This window comes from Leishmania infantum, chromosome 9 (genome assembly GCF_000002875.2).
Source record: "Leishmania infantum JPCM5 genome chromosome 9".
Lineage (NCBI taxonomy): Eukaryota > Euglenozoa > Kinetoplastea > Trypanosomatida > Trypanosomatidae > Leishmania > Leishmania infantum.
The window spans coordinates 278100-290617 of NC_009393.2; the positions used below are offsets into that span (position 1 = coordinate 278100).

The 12518-nt window shown below is 62.6% G+C and overlaps 2 protein-coding genes across 2 annotated transcripts; both read right to left on the minus strand.

The window, feature by feature from the left end:
- Window positions 1-387: 387 nt before the first annotated feature.
- On the minus strand, window positions 388-7074 carry LINJ_09_0790 (putative ubiquitin ligase; the record flags this gene model as incomplete). Its single annotated transcript, XM_001463499.1, has 1 exon — window positions 388-7074. One exon carries the CDS (start codon window positions 7072-7074, stop codon window positions 388-390), a length of 6687 nt encoding a protein of 2228 aa, XP_001463536.1.
- A 1657-nt stretch (window positions 7075-8731) lies between these two features.
- Window positions 8732-11728, minus strand: LINJ_09_0800 (putative acyl-CoA binding protein; the record flags this gene model as incomplete). The annotated part of the gene is made up of 1 exon (XM_001463500.1): window positions 8732-11728. One exon carries the CDS (start codon window positions 11726-11728, stop codon window positions 8732-8734), a length of 2997 nt encoding a protein of 998 aa, XP_001463537.1.
- Between the last annotated feature and the right edge of the window lie 790 nt (window positions 11729-12518).

The window sequence follows — 12518 nt, forward strand, 5'->3', positions numbered from 1 at the left end:
CTTCTTGGCGGCATGAAAACATAACAGCAACACATAATTTGTTTCCCGCCATTGCAAGAGAGTGTCCTCGCCGACGTTCCTCGGCAAAGCGCCCGTCTGTCTCTGTGGGCGCTTGCCTGCTTGGGTCTGTGCGTGTGATGGCCGCGCTTCGAGGCCGCCGTGGTCTGTGGACATCACATATCTCGGCGCCTTCGCTCGCTCTATCCGTCCGCCCCTTTCCGTTCCCTCTTCGCTTCCCCCGGTTCGCCCGAGGCGGCAGGTTGATGTCGACGCGTCGAGGTGTGCCAGAGAAAGCAAGAACGAGAGTCGACGGCGCCGCTGACGGCACATCACCCACGCCAACATATAGGCACACACGCACGCGGGCCCCTCCGCGTGACTGTCAGGCTACAGGGTGGAGAGGTCCATGCGGTTTGCGACGCCGAAAATGGACGATACGGCACCCCACTTGTTCAGCATCCACGTCAAGACCAGTTTCTGGGTCTCCTCGGTGTTGCGGAAGAGCGGAATGCCACGACGCAGGTTGCGGTCGTGCTCGCCGTACTCGTCCGTGTAGTTGGAGGGGTAGTGGTAGACACGCCCAGATGTCAGCTCCAGCACGTAGAAGTTGGCGGTACGGACAACGAGGAAGATTCCAACAGCGCCACCGCAGGTGCGCGTGTGCGTGTACAGCTCCGGTGGCGAGCTTGGCGGCTGCATGCACATCAACTTCCCGCATCGACAGCACACGACTGGCTTTGCCGGCTCTTGGTGGCATATGGTGCACATCTTGTGCTCTGCAAAGCGTGTGAGAACGGTGGTATACACGGAGGGCAGGTGCAGCAGCTTCTCCGCGATCCGCGCGACCCACTCCTCTGGTGTGGTGTAGGGCACGACTGACTTCGCGATTTCCGTACTATGTCTGGAGCAGGAGAGGGTGGCTGTTGTGGTGGCCGCCTGCATGCAGGCCAAGATATCTTGGCCAACTACCTGCAGCTCCGCCTCCGTGCTTTTGTGCGGCACTGGCAACAGGTACTGCAGCATGCGCACAATCGAGGTGCAGCGGGATACCGGAGTCCTCACACTGGCCACGCTCAGCACCGCAAAGGTGACGGCGCCCGCCACGGTGAAAGTGCTGCTGCGGAGGACGACGCCATGATGGGCATCTTCGACGACAAGGGCCTTGAGCAGTGTCAGCACACCCACGGTTTGCCAGAGCGCCGCCGTCACGCCCGTAAACTCCTCCTCCAGCGACGCGGCGGCGGCGGCGGCATATGCCCCTTCGCCGTTGTCGTCCTTGTTGCTGGCACACGCAACGGCAAGGAGCCGTGCTACAAAGTTCGCCGGCATAGAGGGCAGCACCTGTGTCAGCACGTGGGCACTGATCAATCTGTTCGCGTTGCGGGGCTGCAGCAGCGCATCCATGACCAGCAAGCTCTCGTTGTCCTGCATGTTTCGTGCGTAGTTGGAACGCAGGTCGGCTTGCTGCCGCTCCAGTTCAGCGGGCATGATGCTCACTAGCACCGACAGAAGCCCGATGAGGTCACGATGAGTGAGTTCTTGGCCGGCCTTGATGGCCTCCAGCTGCAGGTGGCAGGCGTAAGAGAAGGCGCGGATGGCCTCGGACAGCTGCCAGGCAGCCTCGTTCTTCTGCTGCAGCTCGTCCTCGGCGGACACAATCGCGGGGACATCTTCGGACGGGCTGAAGCCGACGGCGGCGTTTGCCAAGGTTGTGTGGAACTCCGCCGCGACGTCAACGGCGCGCTGGTTGCTGGCCGATACGGTGCCGTTCTGAAGTTCCTCGAAGAGAGACGCAAAGGGGGTCGCAGCCGACGAGAGCACTCGCGTTGTCCGGGAGGTGGGGGTCGTCGAGTCGCCGTTGCCGCCGCCGGAGAGCACCGGCATCGGGCACAGCGCCGTAATGATGGTTGTGCAGACCGGGCAGTTGAACTCCGTGGGGCCGAGGTAGAACTGACTCCGGAAGTTCCACCGCTGCCACAGCACTGACAGCCGGACAAACACTTTCTCCACGCACGACTTGTGTGCGGCGTGGCCGCACATGCTCAGGTGGCTGTGCACATGACGGCCGTCCGGCAGCGAAAGCGCGCCCAGCTGAGGCAGCACGCCGGAGGTGCCGGTGTGGCAGAGCAGAAAGAGTGGCTCCTCCGTCGAGGAGCGACACACGCAGCAGTCCAACGTCGTCAGCTCCAGCAGCAGCTTCGCAAGAAGTGAGCCAATCACCCCGCCCGTCGGGGACTTCTCCGACGCCGATGCCGCGGGGCCAGAGGCCTCTTCGCTAGCGCGTTGGCCTTCTTGCTGCTGCGCCGCGGTGGCGGCCGCCTTCATCTTCTCCGATGCCTTCAGCGCGCGACTGCGCATGCGCTGCATCAACATGGCCTGCCGCTCCTGAATGACCTTCTTCCGGCTCTGCGCCGCTTCATCCTTCGTCTTCTGCTCATCCAGCAAGTCGGCTGTGTTAAAGGTGGCCAGCCCAGTCTGCACGAGTACCGCCTCCACCATCTCCAGGCACCCGTAAGGATCGGCGTCCTTGTTCGAGAGCAGATAGCCACGCAGACGGTGCAGCATGTCAGCAGAGGAGGAAGTGGTGGTGACGGTGGGCGTGCCGTTTGACGTGTGTGTGTGGAGTTGAACAGGGGTCTGCAGCTTCTGGAGCAAGGTTTGGCACGGCACCAGCTCCGGCAATGGCAGCCACTGCACACACGAGGCGTGAGTGAAGGAGGGCTCGTTGATGGCGAATCGACGCAGGTACAGCTCGAGGAGGTCCCAGGAGATGACGCCCTTCTCCGTAGCGGATGCCATCTCGCCGTTGTAGCCTTCGATAGCCCGCATGGCCCGCGTGATGGAGACGCAGTCTTGCATGCACAGGTACAGGGTTGTGGTGGCGTGCAGCAACGCCTCGCGCGTGATCACGTTGGCGTCTTCCCTGCCGTCACCGTGGGGGTCATCTTCGCTCCCGCTCTCGGTGCTTTCCCTTCCATCATCGGCACCCTCGTGCATAGCGTTGTCGTGCCGACAGAGCGGCGACTCCTGTGCCGAGGCAGCCGTACCCTCCTTGTCCGCCAATGCAGCCTTCACATCCGAGGCGGCAGCGACACCAGCGGGCACGTGGCAGCTGGCGTACACGTGCAGCACGTAGAGCGCCGGCAACAGGACGGCATCCGTGTGCAGCAACGCCCGGGTGGTGGGTACCAGCTCTGCGTACATGCTCGTGTCGGACAGCTGTGTGGGTGGCAGAGAGATGCGTTTCTGCTGCTGCCCGCCACCGCCCGTGGCATCGTCGCCCTTGTTGCCATCAGCGAGCGCATGCGACTCTGCCTCTTGCGGCTTCGCCGCATCCGCTGCGCTGGCGAGGCCTCGATACGTCTTGTAAAACTCCTCGAGATGACTATCAACGACCCCGATGTGGTACAGGCTCACGTGTGCGCGCCACACATCCACGCCCTTCAGTCGAAACTGCTTCCCTTGCGCCGAGTCCTCGGCGACCGCCAGCTTCCGGATCGCGTCGTCGATCAGCCTCGAGAACTTGATCACGTTGCCGCTGGCGTCCTTCTCGTCCTCGTCGGCGTCGCCGTAGTCCCCGCCACGGGCGGTTCCGTTGACGTTGGCGACGATGGTGGAGTGGGAGGCCTTGCCGTGCGCGAGAAGGCCCCCGACGATGCGGTCAATGACGGGCGAGGACATGGGGGCCTGGAATGCCGCCTTGGACACGTCCGTCACGATCGTGAGAATGAGGCGCAAAAAGTGCCTGTAGCCGTTCAGGCAGCGCCTGAAGAACGGCCGCCGCGCTGCCAGCATCGTTGGGAGGACGCCCAAGGGCTTCTCAGGGAGCTTCTCCGCTGGCTGCTGCCCGTGCGATGTGCTGGCACGTCGCCGCGGCGCCTGGCTCGCATGCTCTGTGTCCGCGTCGCGCAGGCGTCGCTTCGCGTAAGAGAAGCGCTGGAGGATCTGCAGCGCCATGTCGGCCGGTGCCAGCTCCATCGTGAGCACCTGCATCATCAGGATGTCGAATTCTGCCGACACCCCGCGCGAGAATGTCAGGTACATTGTGACGGCAGAGGAAACATCGTAATCGCCACGGCGCCACAAGCCGTCGAAGACCTGGCCGGTCAGCACATGCGGCATGACCAACGAATCGAGGAGTTGCTGAGAAAAGGTGAGGCGATCCTGCTCGTTGCGCGTCACCTCCGCTCGCAACTGAAAGAAGGCGTCCAGCAGAGACCGCAGAGGGCGGCGCGCGTGTGCTGGGGTAACCGGGAGGCCCGACGTCTCTCCTGTTGGCGCGGTGCTGTTCGTGCTCGTCCTTGAAAGGCCAGATACGCGAGTCGTGGCGAGTACCTCCGCCGGGGCGGCCGAGGGCGATGACGCCGCGCTTTGCAGCCGAGATGTGGCGCGTTGGCTTTCGATGACCCACGCCGTGAGGACAGCCCCGAAAAGGCGAGGGAGGTGGTTGGAAAGGGTAGTGGCGTGCGCGTGCGGCTCCAGCAGCGTGTACTCCACAATGTCCACCGAGCACGTCGACGGCGCCTGGAGCCTTGCACCTGCCCTCACGTCTGCGTCGCGCGCCTCCTCGTTTTGTGAAGTGCCACGATGGATCGCTGCTTGTTGGCTTTTCGGCAGACCCGTGGAGATCTTTCGCTCCAGCACGATGGAGCGACACCGCCGGCAAAAGCCGTCGCGCTGCTTTTCGAAGACGACATCCATGGTCCGGCTAATCTCATAGAGAGCTTGTATTGTGTACCCCATCGCCGTCGCCAACGCCGGGGCCGCCAGGATGCTTGTCTTGGCGTTCGCTGCCGTTCCTGCCTGCTCCGTCAGTGGTTGCTTTCCCAGTACGCGTGACTGCGCCGCCGCCATGGGGCCGTGCTCCAGCAGCAAGAGGGCTTCGTCCTGCCCATTCGCCACCCTGCACGCCGACAGCATCTCCAGCAGCGGGCCTTTCTGCCGCAGGCGATCCGGTGGTGTATCGAAGGCGGTGGCACCGCGCCACGTGTTCCAGAGCTCCGTCGTGATCCCCAGCGCCTCCGCGATGGCGTCGTGGGACAGGGCAGGCATCGACGCCGATGAATCCGTTGCTGCTGTCGCAGGCAGTCTCAGGAGACACGACAGAACCACCCGCATGGCATGCAACCACAACCACATGTGCCGCGAGATGCAGCGACCAATGAAGTCCGGCGTGGGGTAGTGTTGCGAGTCGGTTGGTGCATCGGGGTCCTTGCAGATGTAGCCGCTGATAGCCAGGCTGCCGGCGACCTGCGCAAAGGCGCGCCACGCAAGTCGGTTCAGCACAAGTGTGTAGCAGGCTGCAGGGGACCCGCTCAGACACGACTGCAACGCGGTCACGCTGGCCAGCGAGACGGGCGTAGCTTGGTGGGCAACAAACAGGAGCCCGTCGCGCGAGAGCGCCGCCGTTTCCGTCACCGGGTTCGCAGAGGCGCCACTGACGGTGTCACGCGCGAGCCATAACGCGTAGAGCAACGCGCTCAGCTCTCTGTGCAGCACTGTGTTCGTTGCCGCCTTGTAAGGCAGGTGTGAAGGTGTCATCAAGTGGCGGATCACGTCGGGGTTTGTTAGCACCTGCACCTGGTACTGCGACAAGCATTCGTTCTTGTCCTCAGCACGCTCCTGTGCGTTGATGTACTCGGCATATGTCGCCATCAGCCCGCCGACCGGGAGGCGAAACTTGGCGTCGCTCAAGCAGTGGCCGACGCACCGAAGGAGGTTATTGAGCCACGGCGCGGATCTGCTGGTGGCATTCAGAGGCTGTTCGTGGGCCGTCACGGGCCGCGATGCTTCGTGAAGGAACACCATGTGCACGCAGGTGAAGTTTGGCGGTAACGCGTCGAGGACGGGGTCCGCCATCGAGGCGGCCGTGCCGGTCTCCCTGACGATTTTTTCTTCCTCGTTGTCGCGCACGGCGGTGGCAACTGCGCCTGGACCGCCGCACACCGCCATTCGCACCGGCTCTGCCCAGAGCTGCGCCACGAGACGTTTGGCGATGTCGCTGGCCTGCATGAGCTCCCACAGCTGCCGCGTCACTTCCGACATCCACTCCTCTAACCAGTCGAACTTGTCCGAGATGCGAGCCACATCGTTCAGCAGCGCGGCCTCCGCGTCGCTAAAGCGTGCCGTTGCTGCACTTCCGGCTGTGCTAGTGCCGCTGCCACTAGCAGTGCTGTTCCCGGCGCCGCTCGTCGCCCTTCGCTGCTTTCCCGCTCGCGACTGCGCCCGCTTCTGCAACACCTGCAGACGCGTGTGCTGCAGAAGCGTAACAGCAGTGAACTGAATAATGCCTCGCAGCACCGGCACCGCCCACACCCGATCCTCTTCCGCCATGGTGTCGAGGGGGTCGGACGCACTGTTCCCGTCACCCGCCGCTGCTGCAGCTGCAGCAGCGGCACGATGACGGCTGCAGAAGGACTCCAGCTTCCACGCGGTCGGATCGCCGCAGTCGCACATGCCACCGCCTGAGCTCTGCGTGATACGGTAGCGATGATTGACGCACGGAGAGTGGCGGAAGCAGTCCATGCACATGACGCATGTGGAGTCGGCGCCACAGTCGAGGCAGCGTACCACCATTTCTTGCTCTCCACAGAAGCGTCCACACACCGGCGAGGCTGCTCCGTCGCTGTTTGACGCTGTGAGGACAGTCAGCAGACGCTTGCCATCGCCGCAGTCCGAGGCTAAGGTGCCCAGCCACGCCTGCACAGGACTGTGCACTCGCGCACTGCATAGCCGTGCAACGAACGGAAGCGACTGGAGCTGCTCGATGCCGGCTTCAATAATCGTTTGCAGTTTCTCTGGATGGCGACGCAGCACGCTGGTATAGGAGGAGTGTGCCACATGCCGCAGAATGGACGCGGTGCTAGCGCCTACGATGTCTTCAATGACGTCCGTGTCCAGTGCGCTTTCTTTGCGAATGTGCTCCGCGAGCAGTTCGTCTGTCAAGTACTCGTCGACGATCGTGACCAGCTCCGACTTCTCACACCCGCTTGGTACGTCGATTCCGCGCTGCCGCGCGTACTCAAGGAGCTGCTTGATGCTCCACGTCGACGGGATGTCGGGGTTGTAGCCCATGACGTGACACCGAAGAAATGACGTTTTGGTGGCGGTGTTGGGTAGGGTCTTGGCGAGGGGAGATGGGGGAGGAGGTTGCCGCAAGTTTGGCGGTGTGTGTGTGTGTGTGGGAGGGAGGAGGGGGCAATCAGGCAGCCACACAACAGAAAGGCATCAACGAGGGAAAAGAAATAAAGACCGCAGAGGCTGTCGCTGCGGCTGCGGCTGCCCACTCCGTCTCTACCCGCCGCGAATGAGGGACGACAAACGTGTCGGACGGGCGTGAGGGGGCGCGGGGGTGAGGGCGGAAGGGCTTCACGAGAGAACAGGCAGAGGGGTGGCGGTGGCCGCGGCTTCTGGCGTAAAAGGCCGCAGTTGGACAGCAACACACATACACACCCAGGAGGTGTGGTGTGTTGTGGGGGTGTGATGGGAGCGAGAGAGAGTGTGAGACGGACCTCTTGGCCGATACGCATCAGACAAGAACGCACCCGCAACCCTCTCTCTCTGTCTGTCTGTCTCTGCTCTGTATGTGCGTGTTGGTATATCGCTGGTGTACCGGTGCAGGTGGGCGTTCCTATGAAGCCTACTGCCCTCCGATATGATGGTGTGTGTACGTGTGTGCGGCTGTGTCTCTCCAACTGGAGCACACGTTTACCTTTCGTAGTTCTTATGCAGCGTGCGTGTCTGCCTGCGCTTGATGCTGTGTGGCTTGTGGCTGTGATGATGTTGTTGTTGGGGGGAGGAGGTACCCACTGGAGCACGCATCGGCACACACAGACGCATGTACAGAGACAAAACAGGGAGACATGGAGAGAGGGAAGGAGGAAGGGATAGGGATAAGAACAGTACACCCCTTCCGGTGTGTGGGCCCGGGGACACGATATGTCCGTGCGTAGATGCGTGCCGTGTCACCGAAGCTCTGCATACGGCGCCAAGAGCGACGTCGTTCCGCGCCCTCCCCTTCCCCTTGCCTTTTCCTCCTCACGTCCACCCACACCTGCACACACCCACTCGCATGCATGCACAAGGTGAATGGGAGGGAGGGAAGGAAGGGCGAGGTGTGAGAGGGGCAGCAGTGCTGCCGAGAGGCAAATGAGAGGGCCTCATCAGGCATGCAGAGGGACATGGATGGAGAAGGCCAGGAAAGGGAAGTCCCCCTTCTCCCAGACACGCGTAAACGCATACATGCACAGAGAGAGTGAGAGCGATAGGCTGATGCCGCCATCCCCCCCCCCCACCCCCGCATCTGCCAACACATCCATCACACTGGCCGAACACACGCATACAGGCCGCGAAGGAGAGGTCAACGCCGTCTGGATAACGAGGCGTCGCTTTCCTCCGCTTCCTCTCGCTCACGTTCGTGATGCAGCCGGAACAAGCAAGAAAGGGGGCGAAGAGGACGATGGGATGGTAATGAGCGGCAACGCGCCACCAAAGACGCAGCAGCTCCACACGCTTACGAACGTACTGACCGCAGGGAGAGGGAGTGAGAGGGCAGCAGAGCACCAACGCATACAGCTACCGCGGGCAAAACAGGAGGGAGACGGGTTGGCGAGTGAGGAGAGCAGACAGACACACGCACGTGCGCACATCAACAAGGACATTGTTCCTGATCCCTCTTGCTCCCCCCTCCTCCCTTTGCTTTTCCCTTCCCCGGGGTTGTATGTTGTAAAGCCTACTTCCGAGACTTGCGCAGCTCCACCATCATCTTGTACTCACTCACGTACATGCGCTTCGCATCCAGCAGGCTGATCCCCTTCAGCTTCGACCAGGCGTCCCACTTCGCCTTTCCCGCGTAGTCGAAGATGCCAGGGCGGTCCGTATTCACGTCACCGACGGTTGCCTGCTTGAAGAGGCCGTAGAACTTGAGCTTTACTTCATCGCTCTCCTTGCCAGCCGTGGCGGCGAAGGCGTGCTGCGCTGAGGCGAACTCCTGCTCGATGGAAGAGACGGGAAGGGCTTTGTCCACATGTGCCGACGCGCCAGCAGCCGGGGCGCCGGTCTCTATGTCGTTGGCGCCGTTCCGGAACAGAGCACGTCGCAGCGCCGGCAGGGGCTCCTGGCCTGTCTCGAGTCGCTCAACGAGAGCGTGAGACACGCGCTGCACCATGTCCGCCGTCTCGTTCGCGTCGTCGCCGAAGAGGTCCTCGGAGCTGGCGGTGTGCTCGTGGTGCGGTGCGGTCGTGGCGGTCAAGGGAGGGGACATGCCGCCGACAGTGAGGTGACCCTCTGCACCGCTGTTCAAGCTGTGTTGTGGCCGTTCCTGCTGCGGCATCTGCGATGATGCAGTACTGCAGCTGAAGCTGCCACGGTGTGGAGTCCAATCCCGCAGGCTTGTGAGGAAGTTTGCCCACATGAGCAGCCAGCCCTGCAGCGCCGTCAGGGCTTCCGCCTTAGTTGCACCTGAGGGCCACGGCGACGACGGGGCAGCGCTACCCCCCGCCGCCTCGGATGAATCGCCGTCTTCGGCCTCATGCATCGTCCATGCCTCCTCGGCCGCCGCCACGACCTGCTCGACGACGGCGTAGTATAGTAGTTCGATGCGAGAGCGGAACTTCATGGGCCGGCGCTCACCACTCTGGATTCCACCCACAGGATTGAAACCGTCCGTCTCAGTCTCACCAGCGTCGTTCTGGCCGTTGCCGCCGCCAGGATTCGCGACCCCATAGCACCCAGCATCCAGCCACAGCTCTCTGAAGCGCTCCGCATGCGTGCTCGGACGGCTCATCACGTACGTGCGCAGCGGCGACGGGCGACCGGGTAAATCGGCCAGCAGCGTCTCCACCTTGCACCGAAGCACTCGCAGCATGGCCGGCTCCTGCACTAGCGCAGCCGCCATGACGCCGGACACCAACACCGAGAGGAACAGCCCAGAGAAGCCGCGAGGGGAGGTGAAGGCGAAGTAGCCGCCCTCTTCAACAAAGTCTACGTAGTCCTCCAAGGAACACTCGCGTGAGAGCAGCTTCATGATGGTGATGAGATGGCCGGACCAGATGGTGGAGTCCAGCTTCTGCGCTGCCACCCGCGACTCCTGCAGCTGCCGGATGGTGACCATCGTCACTCGGTTCTCGTTCGAGATGCTCACTGCGCGGCGACGACGACCAGAGCCGCTGCTCTCCTCGATTGCCTCACGGCACCCGATCCAGACGGCGACGAACGCCAGGCGATGCACATTCTGCGGCGGGCAGCTCCACCAGAAGGGCGCCGGTGGAAGCGCGTGCAAATGGCGGCCAACGCTAACCTTATGTGAGGTGCCCGCCATGCTGTGAGCGCTGGCGTCTCCTCCCAGCGAAAGGAAGCCTGGAGAGCTAGACTGTCCCGTACCGCTGAGAGACGGAGGTGAGCTGAGGCTGGAGTTGTGCGGCAACGCCGCGCCAGTGAGAGCCGTAAAGCCCACGCTTCTGCCGCCAGCGCATCGATCGGTGAGCAATGTCTGTCCGCGGAGGATGGGGGCGAAACAGCCCTCGAAGACATCCATCACCTTGGCAAGCAACGCAAGGTCGCCGTGGTTGCACACATCGAAAACCGTGTCTCCATCAATCAGCAGTGGCGGGTGATGGGGCAGCATGCTAAGGCTACTGCAGTAGTCATGCACGAAGTCGATGGCAGACTCCGGCACCACCGGCGTGGCACACGCCCGGCTCGCCTTGTGAATGTGGTGTTGGTGCTGCAGCGACAAGGGCGCGGTCGTCGTTGTGCACTGCGCGCGCCGCTTGATTTCGAGGACGACGCTCTGCAGAAGTGGGCGCATCGCTACGATGATGTTGCGCAGACAGTACTCTTCGCCCTTGTCCTCGAAGAGGGCATCTTCCTCTCGCAGGAGGGCGTCGTTGTGCTTGCAGAGGCTCTGCACGAGCGCGTCTTCACCGACAGCGGTGCCGGTGCTGCAGTGGCAGCCACTAGCGATGGCGCTCTCGATGCCCCCGGGACTGCTGCTGACAGGTGCGGCGTGCGGAGATCCCCCTCGTACTGGGGTCGGCGGGCGGCTCTTGCGAACTGCAGCGGAGGAGGAAAGTCGGACGCGACCGTCAAAGTGGCCGAGCAGAACCACCGCACCTCCTAGCTCTCGATGCACGTGGCACTCGAGAATCGGCGAGGCAGCGACTGGCAGGACTGAAGCGGTATGGTCGTCTCCAGACGCATCGGGAGCATCATCGCCGAGCGCCGGCGCTACCGGCGGAGAGTCTAGCGCATCCACTGCGCCAGCGTTGCCGATTGCGCTTGGAGTGCTCGCGATATAAGTCATCGCGGTTACCGCATGCTCCACGTGGAACTGCAGGAGCGCCTGCGCGGCTGCCTTGTTGGATGTCATGAGCGCCAAGTGCAGCGGGCACCACAGGTCCACAGCACAGTCCATGTCGCGCTGTGTCTCTTCGGGGACTGCCATGGGATCGTCCAGGAGACTCACCTCCACCAGCACGGCACGGTAGGCGTGCTCAGCGGCGACGTCGACACAGGCCTCCTGCATATGCTTCTGCATGGCTTGCACGCGCGCCATCACGTAGCCAGCCCCGTCCACCGGGTCGATGCCGCTGTCATCGAGTACCCGAAAGGTCACGGGCTCGCCTTGATGCACGGCAGTGTGCCAGTACTTGTTGTCGCCGCTGGGCTTGCGCAAGACGGTGAACTCGGACAGCACGGCAGCGCCGTCGGCGGCTCCTCCACGCATCATGAAGCTGTGTACAGAAACACTGCGGGAGGGGGAAAGGGGAGGGGGGAGTGGGGGTGGAAGGGGTGGTGGAGGGGCGGTGATGATGGAGTGGGAAGAGAGCGGCTTGGCAAAGGGGTCGATGGGGCACGAAGGGAGGGAGGGAGGGAGGGGGGAGAGGGGCAGTGAGGGAGGCCGAGCGCCACGACAGGATGGCCTACGACACACACACACACACACACACACACACATACACACAACGGAGATGTGGATTCACGCAAACGTGTGCCGCGGATACCCATGCAAGTAAAAGGGCCTCTCGCGTGCTGCCTCCTTCAAGCCCCTTCGTGTGTGCGTGTGTGTGTACGACCGGCGAGCAGGTCACGACGTCAAGACACACGGGCAAGCGGGGGGGTGAGGGAGGTGTGGAGGCACTCGATAGACAGGGTGTTCCACAGCGTCGGCTGCGGTAGGGTGTTCACGGTTGCTATTGAAGTGAACAGAAGAAGAACAGTGCAGCACGCGCTTGACGGGATCGAGCCGACAAGACTACGTGAAAGAGAGGGGGAAGGGGGAGCGACAGGCTCAGGCTTCCCCTGCTTACCCTCGTGTACATCAAGTGGAAAAAAAACAAGGCGACGCTCCGTCGTTTCGATTGTTTGCGGGACTTCGCCATTGATTAAGTACGCCCGTCGTGTATGATGGGGAGGGGGTGGTGGTATGTATGTATGCGTGTATGCATTCGTGAAAACACCCGTGCCGCCATCGAGCCATGAACTCAGGGGGTAACACAAATGAAGTACCTCCCAATCTC